This window comes from Haemaphysalis longicornis, unplaced genomic scaffold, assembly GCF_048455015.1.
Source record: "Haemaphysalis longicornis isolate Haplotype H1 unplaced genomic scaffold, Haemaphysalis longicornis Haplotype H1 scaffold_5, whole genome shotgun sequence".
Classification (NCBI taxonomy): domain Eukaryota; kingdom Metazoa; phylum Arthropoda; class Arachnida; order Ixodida; family Ixodidae; genus Haemaphysalis; species Haemaphysalis longicornis.
In genome coordinates this window covers 52,296,285-52,314,473 of record NW_027526385.1, presented here as the reverse complement: position 1 = coordinate 52,314,473, position 18,189 = coordinate 52,296,285, and the positions used below count along the sequence as shown (strand labels likewise).

Here is an 18,189-nt window from a genome sequence, read left to right as displayed (position 1 = left end):
TTCCATATATACGCACGTTTCACTAAGGAAACGGCGAGAGAACTCACGCTGTTTGTTAAAGATTACCCTGTACCCAAGGTGAGGGTAAAACCACACGCTTCAAATCTAAGTATCCGAGAGCGCGTGCACTGCACTTTCCCTATCGAAATCTCAAAAGGAAAAAAAAAACAGCAGCTGAATTTTTCCGTATTTGGAGTGTATAGAGCGAAACATAACGGCCGCGCATGTACGTTCCCGTAGTTCAAACACGTTTCTGATAGATTTTTAATTCAGTTGGATTGCACCACAGAATGTCCGTTAATACAGTTCGCACGTATATTCACCGTGCAGGTGTTTAACTCTTTACAACGGTGTTCATAGCGCTTAAAATTCAATTCGAAACACGTAGAACGCATTTACACGAATGTTACGTTAAACAGCTTATGTACTTAGACTTTTCTTTGTAATTGAAAACCATACAAAAAAAAACAATTTAAGAATTGGTGCCATTGTAACAGGCCTTCGCCTTGACATCGGGGAACACGAATAGTCCCATTGACCAAGCCGGTAAACTGATGATGGTGTATTCAAGTTCCTCCGCTGCGGGGTCTGGAGGGTTACTTTCGCCGCTTCCTGACCAGGATAAACTTCGTCCATTAAGGTTCACGCCAGAGCCGCCAATGCCCGAAGCCGGTGTGAGGACCCAGCGAAGCTGTCGCTCCCATAGCTTTCGAGAACCGGCCTTCTTCAGCCGTGCCTCCGTGTCTGCGAGGCGAACACCGTAGAAGGCCAACCCGCCCGGGAAGTTGCGCGCGCAGTGGACGTAGATACGAGTAGCCGGGTCTTTGAGTCGCGGCCCGTCGAAGCTGAGGACCTTCTGGCCCAGATGCTTCGCAAAGAGCAGCATGGCCCAGTAGGTCACCATTGGCTTGGCATCGTCTCCGGCTTCATTTTTGGCTACGATCATCGACTCGGCCGTGGTACCCAGCATGGAAGCGTGCAACACCGCGGCGACGCCCCTCTTAGCCGCCATGCCGAACGCCTCAGTCCAGGACAGCATGGAAGCGAAGGTACCAGAGACACCTTCAACGAGACCATCCGTAGTCGCAAGGGACGTTAGCCAAATTCTTGTAATCCGAGGGGCAGCGGTTTCAACCAGGGCTTGGAGGGCCTGAAGCTGCGAGTCGAAGCGCTCCATGGTGGCCAACTCCACCAAGTCCTTGACGGTGACGTTGGACGCTTCGTGAAGGACGTGCCTGAGCGAAACGACGTCCACGAACCTGCCGCGACCCTTGACGAAGCGTTCCAGGTAGCTAAGCCCCGGTTTCCGCACGGTCGAAACGCCGGGACCCACCAGAGGTGCGGGGTAGAAGGCGACCAGATCGCGCAGGGCTTCGTACTCCAAGGCGAGCGCGTACGGGCTCGGCCCGGGACCGGGCCAGTCGTCGGCGCACGCTTCTCCCAGCTGCCACATGAGCCGCGAGGTAAGGTTGTGGCGCTCGCTGAAACGCATCAGAAGCGCGGCATCTCGGAGATCCCAGCGACCGAACACGGGCGAGGAGGGCTCGACGTCTTCAAGGCGGTGGGCGTTGAGGCTGAACAGGAGCTTCCAGTCGCAGCGCTCGATGAACTGGTTCAGGGAGATCCACTCGGAGTCCATCAGCGGGAAGCGCTCGCGGCTGTTCAGGCTGGCGACGCCGAGCTTGCTGCGTTGGACAATGCCGGGGGGCCTGCCTCGAGTAGGCAAACGAGAGGACGAAGATTAAACACTCGGAACCAGATGTCCTTCATTCATTGCAATTTGCTAATGGCTGAGACATATCTGTAACTAACAATTCAGCAGGCTGCTAAGAGGGCTGGTGACGAACACTTAAAGGGACCCCGCAACACTTTATCGACCTTTCTTTAGATTTTAAATGCCTTTAGAACGTAGACGACAAGCAAGCACGCTCAGTACTTAGAATAAGGGGTCACAACGTACCTCAGTCAAAGACCACTGATATAGGGCATCTTTTGGAGCTAGTTGGTTATGCATAGCTTGAATGGAAAGCGCTTAAACTTTGACTAGTAAACAAGGACGAGAAAAACTACAACACAGGACGAAGCGGGATTGCGCTTCGTCCTGTGTTGTAGTTTTTCTCGTCCTTGTTTACTAGTCAAAGTTTAAGCGCTTTCCATTCAAACCACTGATATATGCCGATTACATAACTTAGAAACCTTTTCAAGAACATTTTCACTCTTCCCCGGTCTTGGCGTTCTTGGAGTGCTAGAATTACGTCATTACAGTGGTGTAGCGGTTATTGGTCGGCTTTCTTTCACTTGCAGCAATAAACGCATACGACAGACACTTTTAAAAATGCCACAAAAGCATGCAGAAACGAATGGCGCATCTGCTGAGACGAGCAAATCAAGCAGTGCCCCTTCCGGGCTGGCGATAACTGTAGCTTTGACATTGCTTCCAGACGCGACGGAACGAGTTAAAGAGTTAAAGCGTTTATGAACAGCGTTGCATGGTCCCTTTAAAATATAAGATTAGTGGGCATCACACGTATACGCATGGTTCTGCGCGGGGCGTAATTTTGGTGTACCTGAAGATATTCTAACCGACAGACAGGCCCTGACCAATCCCACAAGAGTCTACATTAGCTGTTCCGGTTGTGCCTTCTAAATATGTAAAATGCAACGAATGCAAAACACAGCAGGTACGGCAACCCCCACTTGACCTCGGGACAAAGCGTCGTTCCCCTAAACAACGCTAAGAACGCACCTTGAAGCTTATAAGACCAGTGACTTACTCAGCCTGTCAGAACTCCCATTGCGTAAAATTGGAGCACTCTCATTCATTTGCAATTTGGGTTAACTCCAACCACGTCTATGTTTTCGTCATCATGCTCCACAAAATGCAGATCCTGTGTGCGCCGTCAGTGTTTACAATTGACGCTTCTGTCCAGGTCAGCGAAATGAAGCAGATTACTCCCAGCCAGTCTGCTAAGGAAACTGGAACCAAGTTCCAACATCTTCAGTTGACACTATGTGGAAGAAAGATGAAGATGTCCTCTCTGACTTGAAAAACGCAGACACCTGCAGCACTGTTAGCAGAAAGCAAGGCGGTACAAAGGGTCTCATCGACCAGATTTAGTGGAAATCCCCAAGATGGAGTAAGTTTCTGCAAAGGAAAGTTTGACATCCACCTCAATGCAGCGTATGGCTACAAAAGAAAGCTGTACAGCTTTCGCAGAAACTTTACCGGAAAAGTCGCTCTACCAACTGAGCTAACCAGGAGGGTAGCCGTTTGTAGCGCGAGAGCGAATTGATCAACAACTCGAAGGGAAGGACAGGTGTTAACCGACTAGATTTAGGGGAAGTACCCAAGGTGGAGTAACTTTCTGCAAAGGAAAGTTTGACATCCACCTCAATGCAGCCGAACGGCTACAAAGGAAAGCTATACAGCTTTCATGAGTGAAAATTAAGCGCAAACAGACCCAGGGACGCGAAAGGGAAACGACACCAGCGCTTACTATTAACTGAAAGATTTATTAAAATCGAAAACACATATATACCATACCAAGACTCAACAATCAAGCACGTGTGACCGTCGCACATGCGTACGGCGGTACCCCCGAGGACAACCGACCCCATTTCCTTCTCTTTTTTTTTTTCCTCATCCTCTACCCCCTCTCCTTAAGAAGTTGCACTTCTTTATCTAGGATACTCAGCGACGGGTGACTTATACAATCAGAACCCCTAACCCGGATATGGAAGGCTTCAGCAATTTCCCTGGTAGAATGGTCTCTGTGTTTAAAAACCCCTTGCGTGTCTGTGAAGCATGGCTTACAACCGCAGTCTGAACAGTGCAGCGCCAGGTGTGTGTAAGGCCTTCCTTTCAAGGAGGAATGATGCTCCCTCAAGCGTACATTGGGGCAGCGGCCGGTCTGGCCGACGTACACCCGGCCACAGGACATAGGAATGCAGTACATAACATTGGTCACACACCGAACAAACTGGAGTCTGCGTTTAATCAAACAACTACGTGTGGAAACACTGCCTCGTGAATCGAGCCTGTTGCTCACCGTGCTGCATAGTCTACCTAGCTTATTCCTGGCAGAGAAAACCACCTTAACCCCGAATCTGTCAGCCGCCTTCTTAATTAAAGGACTGGTGAAAAGCTTTTCAAAACAAATTTGCTGGGGGCACTACAGTATGGTTTTCCTGACGCTGAATTCGAAAAACATGTTTATTTTATGTGTAAATACACCAAAACCATCTTTTTTCGCCAAAACAAACGACCCCTGCCCGCGGGCGCGGTGAGAGCCCTGGCTGCCTTTCGCGATTGGCTGGTGGCAGATGACGTCATATTCGGAAGTACCGGCGCTGCGGGGACCGCTCGGCCTGAAGGTCTCATTCTGTTCCCGTTCAGATAGGGGCTAGAAGGTCCTCTGGTGAATGGAGGGCTCCCACAATCATTCCTTAGAATAGGAGAGCCTGAGGGAAGTATAAACGCAACAGGTTCGTTGGCGGCGAGCTTTAGAAAGGGGTTCACCCCCGACGACTCATGGCCGACTTGTTTCTCGGGTGCAGGGAAGTTGCGCAGATATTGGTTGGCCGCTTTCACTACCAGAGCTAGTCACAATTCCTAGCACAATTTTTCAACCCACCATCATCCCCATCCTCGAACGTGGAACTTCTTTTTTACATTTGGACAGGCGGCAACAAGCTCTGTGCAGCGGCCTGCGATGCGCACAGGCAGCGCGGCCGCCGCCGGTCGCCGCGTCGCGCAGAGGTGCTGGTGCCGGGTCGCTGCTCGGCCGGTCAGCGGAACGTGGCATTGCTGTACATACGCATGTTTTAGAATAGCGGAGCCGAACGTTGGTCGCCCCCCAAAAGGTAGAGGAACCCAAGCGCAGCACGCTGGTCCCCGACGAGCTTTAGAAAGCCTTCCCCGTAAGGGTTTTTCCTTTTCTTTTCCATTTTACAGCAGCCCCCCCCCCCCCCCCCCAGGGGCAATTAAAGTGAAATAAAGACGTGAAACAACAACAACCAACAGCTCCAGCCGGCTCAGGTTGCCCGGATCGCCGCTGATGTTGGGAACTTTAGGCTTAGCACCAAGGGAGCTAGTTGGTCGCCGCTATCTCTACAACTGCGAATGACTATCCTTACCACAGTTTTTCACCACGCTATCATCCCTTTTCTCGCATGTGGAACCTTATTCCTACGTTGATAGTCATTCTAGCGATCGGTGCTGTGCTCATTCTTGCGCGCAGGTAACGCCATCCATCGGCCTCTCGCCGCGTCTCGTGTTCGGGCAGGGTTCGTTTGCTGCCGTCGACGAGCCTCCGCGACCGGTCGGCGCTCTGCATCGCGATACAAATTCGATCACCCCTTTCGAAATCACCTTGGATGACAATCCCTAGCACAATTTTTCACCACACTATCATCCTCTCTTGCACGTTTACCTTGCTTTTCGCGACGGCCTTGATTCTGGACGGCAGCGAAGGGTGGTCGCTGCTGCGACATGTGTGGTGCGAGCCGTTTCGTGCGCCGTACGGGCATGCACGACCGGCGAGTGTGCGGAGCGCTTCCGCGCGCAGAAAACGCTTCATGCTTTCAGCTTGCTTGATTTCTTCTTAAAATCTAGCTATTCATCTAAGCTGTCGTCACAGTCCACAACGTTGATCGGGAAAACGAAAGGCCAGAGCGCTGTCGTCCCACAAATTTTCTAATTCTCTTATAATAATGGATCAGGAACTTTGGGTACCTCCGTATTTGTTTGAGCCCGTCGCTTCCTGTATGAAGCACAGAGCACCCGACGACACGGCCGGCCCCCCGACTACTCGTGAAGGCAATGTAGTAGCCACGAGCGCTCGGATAGGAAATATCTAGTACCTAGGAGTCGCTTTAGGGAATCACACAGAGGCATTACGGTTGAAAATCGACGCGGAAGCAATTCTAAACAATGATGAACAATAAAGTTCAGATTACACGCCTGCTTAATTCGGAACTTCGTCCAGAAAACTGGAGCACAGCGAAGCGGCGGCGCACGTCGCTGGCCGTCTTCCGAATATGACGCTACTTCCGGTCGCTGCCGTTCAGTTTCTCGCTCTTCCGGCGATGCGGCAGGGAGCGGTGGGCGGGGCGTAGGGCCAACTTTAATGACGAATACCGCTGTCCGCAAGCTAAAAATGACGAAAAAAACTTTAGTGGCATAAAGTGACCAATGTAATAATTGTAAAAAGTAGAGTTTTGCCCGGTTTTAAGAGCGCTTCAGTATAGCCCTTTAAGGCGATGCCACAGCGCATGTACATACGGTATGACCGCCACTTTTTAATGTGGTCGACATCGGTGATCGACATCTATGACGTCACAGAATCTTGTCTCTGCGATTGGTGGTCGCTGACCTAAGCCACCGCCAAGAAACTTGACTGGGAATTGTAGCTGAGCCTCTAGTTCAATCAATCAATCAATCAATCAATCAATCAATCAATCAATCAATCAATCAATCAATCAATCAATCAATCAATCAATCAATCAATCAATCAATCAATCAATCAATCAACCAACCAACCAATCAATCAATCAATCAACCAATCAATCAACCAATCAATCAACCAATCAATCAATCAATCAATCAACAAACTGTTGGAGCGGTAGCTTCCACCAGAGTTCCGCTTTTATCCTTATATGTGCAGCACTGTAACATAGCCTTATCAATGTGCAAGGCCGCACTTACACTCTCCCGTCGTCACAAGGTGTTCCCGATTACTTCAGAAAAATCTTTGTTTTATTTGTTCGTTTCTTTTGTCTGTCCCCCACTCATTTTTCCACCGACTGGCGTAGATTTTTCCAGGAGAAGTGGCCTTGCACTGTGCAAACGTGACCGTGCAGTTAAGGTGCAAAGGTGGAGCGAAAAAGCAAGAAAAAAGGCTAAGTGTATGCGAGTAGGCCGTATTCCTACCGTGCATTTGATTTCTGCAGGCAGAAACGCGGCGCCACTAAATAATACTTCGGGGCACATTCGGTGGCATGTTTTGAAATGGCTCGGTGAGGCGAATACTTAATCCGGGGCACCGCCTTGCCCTCGGTGGACCAGTGCACCCCCTACGTGACAAAACTTGAACATGCCCCTCGTGCGACAGCTAGGGGGCGCCAAGCGCTGAGAGAGAACTTTTTTTCTGCTTATATTTCCTCTAGCCTTGAAATTCCGACCGTTACGATGAATTCTGCCCCAAAAATACTTATTTTCTAACCCTAAACACTTTTATCCAAACGATTTTTCTCGGAAATAATGGTGTTCCACAACAACAATGCTTTAGAATACCCGGCTCACTTTTTTCGTGAAGCATGTACGAAGGGTGTGCGCCCGTAAAAATCTTTGGGAGCAGAAAAAGAAAATTCTAGTAATTGGGATTTTTCAATGATCCTAATTGCTGTGCGTCTTATATATGAACTTCAGCAGAACGTTGATTTGATTGTAGAGTTTAACCCGCCGACGCAACGCAGGCGACGAGGCGCGCCGTAGTGGAGGGCTCCGGATTAATTTTAACCACCTGGGGATATCTTTAACATGCGCCGAAATCTCGTACACACGGGCGTTTTTGCTTTCGCCTCCATCAGAAAAGCAGCCGCCGGGGCGGGAATCGAACCTGCGTCCTTCAACATAAGGTATTTCTGTCAGAAGCATGGCAGCTATCATTGGTACTACCAAATATTCGAACATTCTAATATTCGAATGGTGTAACAAAAGCTTTACAAATCACTGCACAAAGGTAATGATCACTTCAGTGTTAGCTGGGGTTACTGACTGCACATATGCGTAATTATAGATGAAGTCAAGGTGAACTTTCCCTTAACTTGGGGTTGAATAGATGCTTTGGCATTCTGGTTATGAGTGCTGCAGTCTTTCGGTATACTTTCTCAAGCCTCATAGTGTTGCTTCCACTTGCTTAAATAGGTACTTCTTCTCTAGCAACCAGCTCGCGTGTAAAATGCAACGCACGCGTTGAGTGTTCCGGTAAAATTTTTCTTAGTAGTCTTTACCTATCCTTATAGACCCCCGTTTTTTTTTTTTTTCGCTTTCTTCCTTTCTGCCCGCCTAACCTGCCTCCGTGTATACTTTTCCCCCAATTTTCATCCCCAGACACGTATTTCACCCAAAAGGCGTCGGAAGCGCAAAGTAGTCTTCAGCATCGAAAACATGAAATGAACTACATTTAGTACCTGTTTTCAGTGAGAACAGGGCTCAGAAACGACCACAACGTCCAGAATGCCAAAACAATTTCGCCGCCGACGATAACACCGGTAATTTTGCATGACATGTATTTGCCCTGAGGGGTATTCGTTCGTAAACGTGCGCGTGAAAACGGGCGCGTGAAATCATTTGCTCTGTAAGTGCACAGTTGGGGATTGGGCAGACAGGTCTACAGATGAACGAAAGGCGGAATTTCAGTTATGTTTCCGCGTCTCGTTTTCTATAGTTTGGGCTCATGTATTTTCGAGCAAATAAATAACATTAGAGATGTCTTCAAATTAAATAAAAGGCCCCTAGTCTCGTTACGTAAGTTAGAGCCGGGAGGATCATAAGGCATAAAAATGCAAGAACTAAGATTCAGAGTCCCTTCACTTCTGTGAAGCCTAGAAGAGAAGCGAAGCTGTAGTGGTGAATAACTATATTGAGTTATGTATGCCGACTCACTATACTGATCGATAAAGACACATACATAAAGCTTTCTTACCATTAATTCTAAATTAATTCCTATATATTGTTTCCGGCTAGTTTCGATTAAACAATAGCTACAGCTGCGTTCTTAACTATACGCGGTTCTGAATACGGTCATGTATTAACAACATACGGGTGTTCAGTGACGTTCAAAACGTCATTGTGAACTAATTATAATGGGAGTTATCTTAGAAGCCAATTTCAACGTAATTTTTCCTAAGATGCCCATATTAGGTTCAGGTTTACAGAGCGTTTGGCATTAGCTCTGGCACGAGCGCGTGTGATTCTTTGTCGACTCTAACCGATAGACCGCATTTACCCCCCACCACACCCCAAGATGACCAGAGAGGCCGCCATTACCCTCAGACAGCTGCAAACTAACGCCTACACCCCCGGAACACTACTCCATGCCATCTACCCAACAACATACACACTGACTTGTCAACACTGCCCCACACCCAACACTCTCTACCATATGGTCTAGGAGTGCCGCGGAAATCACCATCGTTAACCCCCTACGAAACCCAACACTGGAGCAGTGGGAGAACCAGCTAACCAGCTCACGCCCTCAAGACCAGCAACGACTGGTGGACAGGGCCCGCCGGGCAGCCAAGGACCAAGGCTTCCTGGACTAAGGAGGCCTCCCACAACGTAACCCATACAGTTGAATAAATGTTTTTCCCTCCTCATCCTCCTCCTCGAACCGATAGACGCTCGCAATTTTAGTCAGAACCTAGCAGGAGAGAGCTTCGCTGTAAGACAGCCCGCCGTTCGTGGATACTTGCCTCGCAATGCCAGTCTTCCCCCGTTCTTCGGAGGAGGGGTGCAATTACAATGTTCCTCCTGTCCGTAGCTGGCAGAACCCTCGCCGTTGTCGCCTTCAACGAAGTAGAAATGGTCGGTCTCGTGACCCGCGAACCTCAGCACGGCGGGCGCCAATCCTCTGAGCAGAAGCACGAGGCTATCATTCGCAGGCCTCTCCAGCAGCGGCCGCCACGAGCCTGGCTTGCCCATTATCGAAGAGTTCATCCCGGCTCCCAGAAAGCCGGCGTCGTCGAGAACGTTGATCACGGCCTCTGTGTTGATGTCGAACGTGGGTACGCTGTTGTCCAAGTCATCGAACAGGTCACCCGACAGCAGGATGGCCAACAGAACAACGAAGATAATAACACCGGAAGTGACGAGCGCGCAGGCGTTCAGCTTGTACTGTCTGGGTGGCGCGGTGGCTACGGCTCTTGAGGATCTCTTGCCACCACCGATGACTTCGTCGCCAGCCGCGAAATCCTCGGGGAATTCGATGACCTCTTCGTCCATCTCTGTGTAGTGCCGCCTCGCTTCTTCGGAACTTTCTTCGTCGGGAGGTTTCCGACGAAAGAAGCGCTGAAGACACTGCCACCAGGACGTCGACTTCTTGGGTGCATGGCCATCCTCCTCTGGCCCAGGGGCAGCTGGTGAGGGGCCACGCGCGCCGTCAGCTAGCTTGGCGTCCGACTTTGCCCCTGGCTTGGCGTCCGACTTTGCCCCTGGCTTGCTCGCCGGCGTGTCCCCAGGAACTTCGCCGGTCTTAGCCTCTGCCTTCTCGGGTTTTTTGTCTGTGCCAAGCTTTCCGGCGTCCTTGGCTCCAGGTGGTCCTTCTGTCTTAACTCCATGCTTATCATCGTGTTTGTCTCGCGGCTTGCCGTGCTTAGGGGAACCTTTGTCTTTTGAGCCGCCGGCCTCCGCATCCTCGTCCTCACCCAAACCTTTAAGCATTTCCTGAAACTTCTTGTAGTCGTGCCTCTCGGAAGGGGTCGCCACCCAGGCACAGGCTGTCTTACCGCCCACCCCTTTTCCGCCTGTCTTCATCATATCGACTGGAACCTCTTTTTCCGGCTTCTTATTCTTCTCTTCGACTTGAGATTTCTCGGCTTCCTTTAACATCGACTCGATCATCTCCTTAGATTCCTTTGGAGTTGTGGGCCTAGTCGAAATCTTGCCAAGGTGGTCCTCCATGACTTCGTTGAAGTCGTGCTTCTGTCGTTTCTTCTCCGGCGGTAGCACGAGCACCGACTCGGCCCCAAACTTGACCTTGTGGTCTTTTCCTCCAGGTTCAACTGCCACATCAAAGGGTTTAACAGGTTCGAAGTCTGGGGAGCGATAGAGGGTGAGGGAGTCTCGCTTCTTCAGCACCGGCTTCCGCGGTGCATCGCTGACAACTTTGGGCAGCTCGGTTTTGGGTTCTGTATCGTTCGTCGTGAAAGGGATGGAGTGGAGTTTTCGTAGAAACACGTTGTCGTGGAAATCACGCACGCAGGAAGAGAGAAAATGGACGTAAAGATGTAAGATTAGCGGACACAAGAAAGAAGCGAGGCTTGCACATTTAATAATCGATATAAGACAAATTATGTACAATGGTTGCCATTGAGTGTATTGCCGCGAACCATGCATTGGCTTTGTTTATTTATGTTTTTGCAGTGCATGTTCCATTCTTTCTTTCTTATACCGCACGGATTATCTCATTTGATAGGGAGAGTGTTTCGCCCTAACGTCACTAGCCTAGAATAGTGTTCTTTTATCTACAGTGTTCTCGATGTAATTCGACGGTTCGAGAAACACCCGCACCGACAGATAAATTCCCGCAGAGCAGACGCCACGGAATTCGATTCACCGACACTCGCCTGTGCACGTCACTTTGTTGACTGCTGCTTCGCCGCCTGTGTATTTTTTTAGTTGTTATGGGAGCGCAAAGTTCGCTCCAATAAACTTGTTTTTCCTTCAAGCCAACTGCATCATCTTTGGCTTCATCACAATATGCAACACAATCTGAAGTCGCAGATTTTGTAAGCATACTCCGTGGATGTGGCATTTTCCTACGGACCTCCGACACCATAACAATTAGAAAGGATCGCGAAATGAAGAGAAACACAGACTCCACGGGCGCTAGTCGAAAGTGCCGTTTGATGTCAGGTGTGGAAAGAAATATTCCGCCTAGAGCAAGAACTTGCTTTAGGCGCGAACTCTGTAAAAATGCGTTGCACCACCTTACTTACTATTGTGTAATTCGTTGTCAAAAGGTACTGTTCATAGATTTAAAGGGACCCTGCACCACTTTCTTCAACTTTTTCTTGAACTCTTCAATGCTCGTAGAACGTAGTCACCCAACACACCCTGTACTTAGATTAGGGAGTCGCAAAGTACCTCAGCCAACAATTACTGCTCTATGCCCATCAGATAACTTGTAAACTCGCTCAAAAGATTTTTCTCTCTTTCCCGGTCTTGACGTTCTTCGACGGCTCGAATTACGTCAATAAGGCCATGTAGCGGCTGTTGGCCGGTCTTCCTTCAGTTGCAGCAATGAACGCTTTTCGATAGCAACTTTAAAAAAAAAAGCAACAAAAACAAAGCAGAAATGGAAGGCGTATCTGGTGCGGCGAGGAAATCACGCAGTGCTGCTCCGCGCTGGCGATAACTATAGCTTTCGCAGTGGTTCCAGACGCGAAGGAACGAGTGAAAGCGTTTATCAAAAGTGTTGCAGGGTCCCTCTAAGGCTGGTACTTTCTATGGGCATGGTACCTGGTAAATAAACGTGGTAACTTGAAACCACCGCCACCCCCTTGGTCACTCCCGCTGTCACAGCGGCCCATCAGCGAACTGGTATTCCCGTACCCGACCAGTTGCCCGTGAGAAAGCCCTTCAGCGCGCCCTTGCGACAAAATTGCCAGATGAAGTGGACATTTACACGGACGCAAGCCTTTCGCCTTCCCATATGGGTCTGGCCTGGCGCTGCCCAGCTCGGCCGGACTTGGATGGCTCTGTCATTCGGCCAGGACACCACTCGTCTCCCTTGGAAGCAGAACTTCAGAGCATCCTCAGCGCATTGGATCACCTGACCTACAGTATTGCAACGCCGCCCCCTCCACGTTTTCGGATCCTCACGGACTCCAGTCAGGCACTTCAAGAACTCCGCAAGCCCTTCAGTGATCACCCAACTGTTCACGAAATCCAACACGTGATCGCCATTTTGGCTCGCAATGGGACCACTGTCCGATTGGCATGGGTGCCGGGTCACATGGACTCGGATGGGGGCAACCAGGCTGCACACGATGCAGCAAGGGAGTGTCTCACTAGTACCCCTCCCCTGGACCACGACGCGTCGCGCCCCTCTCCTCACCCTCGCCTTCAACTTGACCGCGCACGCCATGCTCGGAAGGTACGCCTTGCGTCCGTTACTCCCGCTGGCTACCTGGCTCTGGCTCCTCCGATGCCTCGCTAGCGGAAATCTTCATAAACAAAACTATTGCTAACGCAGCCCTCACACCCCACATCATGAGAAAATGGATTCACCCGGCAAAATCTCCACCTCCTTACTGCCCCTACTGTCAAACGTCAGTGTTCGACACCCTCAACCACTTAATCTGGCACTGCGCCGCATCTTCTTTGTACCGCCCAATACTCGTCAACGCTTTGCCACGTCATTCCTCTCAAGGCGACCCCCCCTTCGAAGACGCTAATTTTCTCTCAGCCCTCGGGATGTTCGGCCTAGAGAGTGGTCTCTCGAGATTAGTGTAAACCGGGGCCCACCCCGGTCGTAAAAGTTGACTTGACTGCACTCACATGATCCCAATAACCCTAGCCTGGCTCTGCTGACGGCAGTGATCTCTTCTACGGCGTTCAAGGACCCACCATTTGTGCTACTCGGCTACTCCTCCCTGCCTCTTCCCCCTCTTCCCTTATTATGGCCGCATGGCCTTCCCTTTGAAATAAAGGATTACAACAACAACAACAACAACTCACAAAGCAAGGTTTCCCCTTCAGTACTAGCTGTGCTACAATAATTTGGCTTACACTGAAGAACTTCAAAGTAGTCATTTGTAAAATAATTTTGATGAGCCGGAATTCAGCTGCACTTTCGTATGGCACCAGATCGCTGCGGCTTCGTTTGCTTTGAATTACTGAGTAAAATATTAGGACTTTATTATGTATACGCCACGAATGTTTTCTATTCATACGCCAATTTATACGCCACGAATTAACGCCACGAATGTTTTCTTCACTGCATTATATGTAGCAATTTTGCGTCGCAGTTTCTCAGTATGAACGTTGTAGTACTTAAACTCATATTCAAACTTAAGATTGGCATGCCCCTTTATGCGAAAGATGAATATGTTAATTCTATTCACAATAATGTACGTGTTTACACATATATCTATATCTGGAGCTAATCTTTACTCCAAAATTTGGGGGTTCTACGCTTCGAATCTGAACTAGGGATATGCGCTATGAGCTACGTTTGAATGTGCTATGAGCTACGTTTACCTTAGTACAGACTATGTGCTGTATTGGGTACGCATTAATTTATAAAGTTATTGTGTCTCGAAACCTCCCCACACTGTAGTTTAAACGGCCGCCGCGCATGCCCATTCGCCTCTTACAGCAGCAGCTGCCATCTTCGGCGGCCAATTCCCCGGAGTGAACATTTTTGGAATTTATAGGCGTATGTGGACGTCGCAGCCTAACGGGAAGCGTGACTGAGGAACCTGGCCTCCTAGAAGCAGCCCCGCTAGCGCCATCTACTGTTTCGCTTGGAGCGCGCTTTCCGTTCTCTTGATCAATTGCTAAAGAGGCCCCGCTGTTCGACTTTATTGGCATAGGGGTAGAGCAATGGGCCTGGGTTCCATTCCCAGTGCTTTACTTTTGCAGTGAAAGCTACAGTACGCTACCTCGGGCAGTCATCGCGGGGCGACCGATTTTGACCTTGAGAGCTAGAGGTCAAACCACACCTCCTTCCGCAAGCACCCCGATTGGAGCAGCGCCCAATGGCGGGCAGAGATGGGTGAGGCGGGAACGGGGACGCGCGCGGGACCCGTGCCGCCACCTGGCGGGCGAAGGCGAGGACGCCACCGCCGCAGCGATAAGTGGGCGCGACGAAGGAATGCGACGTGCGCGCAAAGCCGTGTGCGGTGAAGTAGGACAAACATCCAGGTGTGGTCGCTCGTACAGCGGCGACGCTTAAAGGAGCCATGAAGAAAAAATACAACTTCATTTAATTTGAAAGAACTAGAATTCAGTATCTCACCCAGCTCCATTACAGCCACAAAAGATGTTTTTTAACGAAAAAAAGCAAGAATTTTTAAAAACTTTCAAATTTTGCGCCACAGTGATGTGTTATGAGCAAGAATGACGTCATACGGGCCAACAATAAAACAATTTTCAGTGCGTTAACTGCACGTTAGCATTCAAGTGATGCGGTCAAATGTAACTAGAGGCCCCATTACAGACGTCCAGTCATGTGTTGTCTCGACAGGTCAGTCAGGCGGCCGCCAATCGCACAAACAAGGTTCCGTGACGTCATAGAAAAGTTGCGGGAAATTGGCTAGGGGGTCGCGACTGCTTCACACGTTTTCTTTAATATCTCCGTTATTTGTTCGAAGATTGCGATGATATTGGTATCATTGTTATCGGGACTAAGCAGTCTTTCTAATAAACCCAACTTGTATTTTGTCTGCATGGTTAAACAACGCCGTGAGGCGAAAAAAAGGAAACACGCTACTGTTGCGTCCAGCTTCGCTACCTTCAAATCTTACGCGTTAGAGTGAGCTTCCTCCATTTTTTTCTTTAAAACCGACAATTTTTTTTTGCTGCAACATCATCTCCAAGGTCCATTGTACGCATTGTTGTCAAAAATAAGGAAATTTTTGCATCTTTAAAAGGTCGGTTTAGCGTACGAATACGGTTACTGCTTCCTCGATTATGCTAGAACGACGCGAAAAAGAGGCGAACGTGGGATGAGACTAGGCGGCCAGGTTTGTCAAATTCGCTGACGGTAATTGTTGAATCGAGCGCGAGCTTTTCGTGGAAGCTATTATCGTCGATGGTTCATATCTTGAATACCATTCGTAACGCTGTAATGATAAGCTACGATTCCGTATTACGGTAGCTTCATGAAGCCAGCGTAGCACACGAAGTAGCAGCAAAGTACCCCCAGGGAAAGCCATTACGATGATGATGATGATGATGATGGTTAGTGTTTAATGGCGCAAGGCCAACTAGGGCAAAGAGCGCCAGAGAAGTTATTTAATGAAAAGAAGTGATTACCACAAAAGGTAGGTATAAAACGTGTAAACTGGACATAGTAAGATCAATAAAGATAATGGTGATGGCTGGTGTATAGGGCCAGATTTGCCATTACGATGATGATAATGATGGTTAGTGTTTAATGGCGCAAGGCCAACTAGGGCAAAGAGCGCCAGAGAAGTTATTTAATGAAAAGAAGTGATTACCAGAAAAGGTAGGTATAAAACGTGTAAACTGGACATAGTAAGATCAATAAAGATAATGGTGATGGCTGGTGTATAGGGCCAGATTTGATTATGCATGATAGGAGATGAGGTTTAAAAACTTAAAATCTGACAAATACTTAAACACGCGTTTCACAGAAACCATGGCATCGTCACCCAGAAACAACGATGGGTGTAGGGGAATATGTTGTCTGTAGAGTTCTCTGAAGTGTTTGTGTCGTGTTGTGTCGAGTGCCTTGCATTGTATGAGTATGTGGACTACGGATAGGCCCTCCCCACACCTGCTACACAGGGGTCTTGGAGATCCCGTGAGCAGGTGGGAATGTGTTGCATGCGTGTGGCCTATCCGTAATCGAGCGAGGGTAACTTCGTTGTGTCTGTTGTGTGTATCAGTAGTGTATGCTCCAAAGCGTGGCTTTATAATGTGTAGTTTGTTGTCAGTCTGTGGATTCCAGTGTGCTCGCCATGTTGTGCGAAGATGTTGTCTGATGTGTGATTTGAGGTCGGTGTAGGGTACTGTTGTTATGTCAACGGTAGTTGTAAGGGCAGCAGCGGCCGCCATTCGGTCTGCGGTCTAATTACCTGGAATTACAGAGTGCACTGGCACCCAGCACACGGTCCCCTCAAGGTTTAACACATGCACAGACATAAGAGTACTAATGAGAGCATTGAGCACATGGTTTTTAGACTTCTGTGAGGATAATGTACGCACAACACTTAAAGGCCAACTGCACTCAAAATTTCGACTTCTTGAAAATCCTATTTCCGTATAGTCTGCTTAAAAAGAAAGCAACATGCAAAATACAACAGCTGAAATACGCACGTGGACGCCGCAAGCGGCCAGCAAAAATCGGCGATTTTGAAACCGAAACCGAGGAGAGCGCGGCCATTGCAGTGACGTTGCAGCCGTCCAGCGAGCGGCCGGACGGTCACCAGTTCGGGAGAATGTCTGCGCGCAAGCTCTACGCGCGCACGGGGCAGCAGAGCTCGACCGGTTCTCCCGCTGCGTGGCTGGCCAGAGGAAAAAGCCACCGTCGGCTGGAACGTCACAGGCGCGTCATGGCTGTTTACGCGATCCGCCGGCAGGTGCACAGTGGTCTGCGGCGGAGCCTTTTTAAACGCTTCTGACGGATTAACGAGGCGTTTCACGGGGCTACCACTTGTGTCTCAGGTTATTTGGGGGTACTTACTACGCATTAAAAACAAATTTGGCCGAGGTGAAATTTGAGTGCAGTTGGCCTTTAAAGAATCAGTATAAATTACAGATTTCGGAATTCGACTTAGAAGAATATGTTTAACTACAAGAAGTATGCCATAGGCCTCTGCCGTAAAGATACTTGTATTTCTATTCATAGTTCTACAGACATTAAAGGTGCCACCATGCGCAGCACAGGAAACAGTTGTGGCAGTTTTTGAAGCATCCGTGTAAAATTCAGCACACTTATATTTGTGCTGCAGGGACAGGAAATGTTGCACGATCGCGCTTCTAGGCACTCTGTTTTTCTCGACACTCATAAAAGATACATCACATGATATCGGGCGAAGCTGCCACGGTACTAGAAGTTCAGTAGCGGAGGTTTTGATGGTGTCTGAGAACATGACATCAAGTTGCGACGCTTCTTCTCTTACTCTGAAAGCGAAGGGAGCAGAGACTGATGGACGATTAGTAAGAAGTTGAGATATGGATGTATCATAAAAAACTGATGTAAAATGATGGTGAGGCATTGATGAGATTTTAAAAGCATAAAGCAGGTCTGTGTAGGCTCGCTGACGTTCTAGGCTCCATTTGTTGCACTCTACATACAGACTTTCGACTGGACTAGTCCGAAAGGCACCCCACGACAAGCGGAGCCCTAGATGAAGCACAGGGGATGTTTTAGTGGCTGACCCATAGACAACGCTACCATAGTCCAGTCGTGAGCCTATCAAGCTGGTAAAAACACGTAAAAGAAGTTGTTTGTCAGCACCAAACGAAATGTGCGACAGAACCTTCAGGATAGTCATTGTTTTTAAGCATTTATGTTTTAGTTGTTTTATGTGTGGAATAAATGTGAGCTTTTCGTAAAAGATTATACCTAAAAACTTGTGTTCTTTCTTGACAGGAATCGAGACACCATTGAGATGAATGTCTGGATCCGGCCGGATGCCACGCCTCTTAGAAAACAAGACACAAGTGCACTTCCCTGGATTAAATTTAAAACCGTTGCTGTCTGCCCAACC

The 18,189-nt window shown here is 48.9% G+C and overlaps 1 protein-coding gene across 1 annotated transcript in view; it reads right to left on the bottom strand.

The window, feature by feature from the left end:
* Window positions 1–411: 411 nt before the first annotated feature.
* LOC144139686 (uncharacterized) overlaps window positions 412–18,189 on the bottom strand; it is a 44,133-nt gene continuing 26,355 nt past the window's right edge. Inside the window, exons 5-6 of the mRNA XM_077671974.1 lie at window positions 9,474–10,911; window positions 412–1,709 (exon numbers count right to left, since the gene is read on the bottom strand). Coding sequence (XP_077528100.1) covers window positions 473–1,709; window positions 9,474–10,911 — 2,675 coding nt within the window. The 3' untranslated portion in view covers window positions 412–472. The remainder of the gene's footprint in view (window positions 1,710–9,473; window positions 10,912–18,189) is intronic.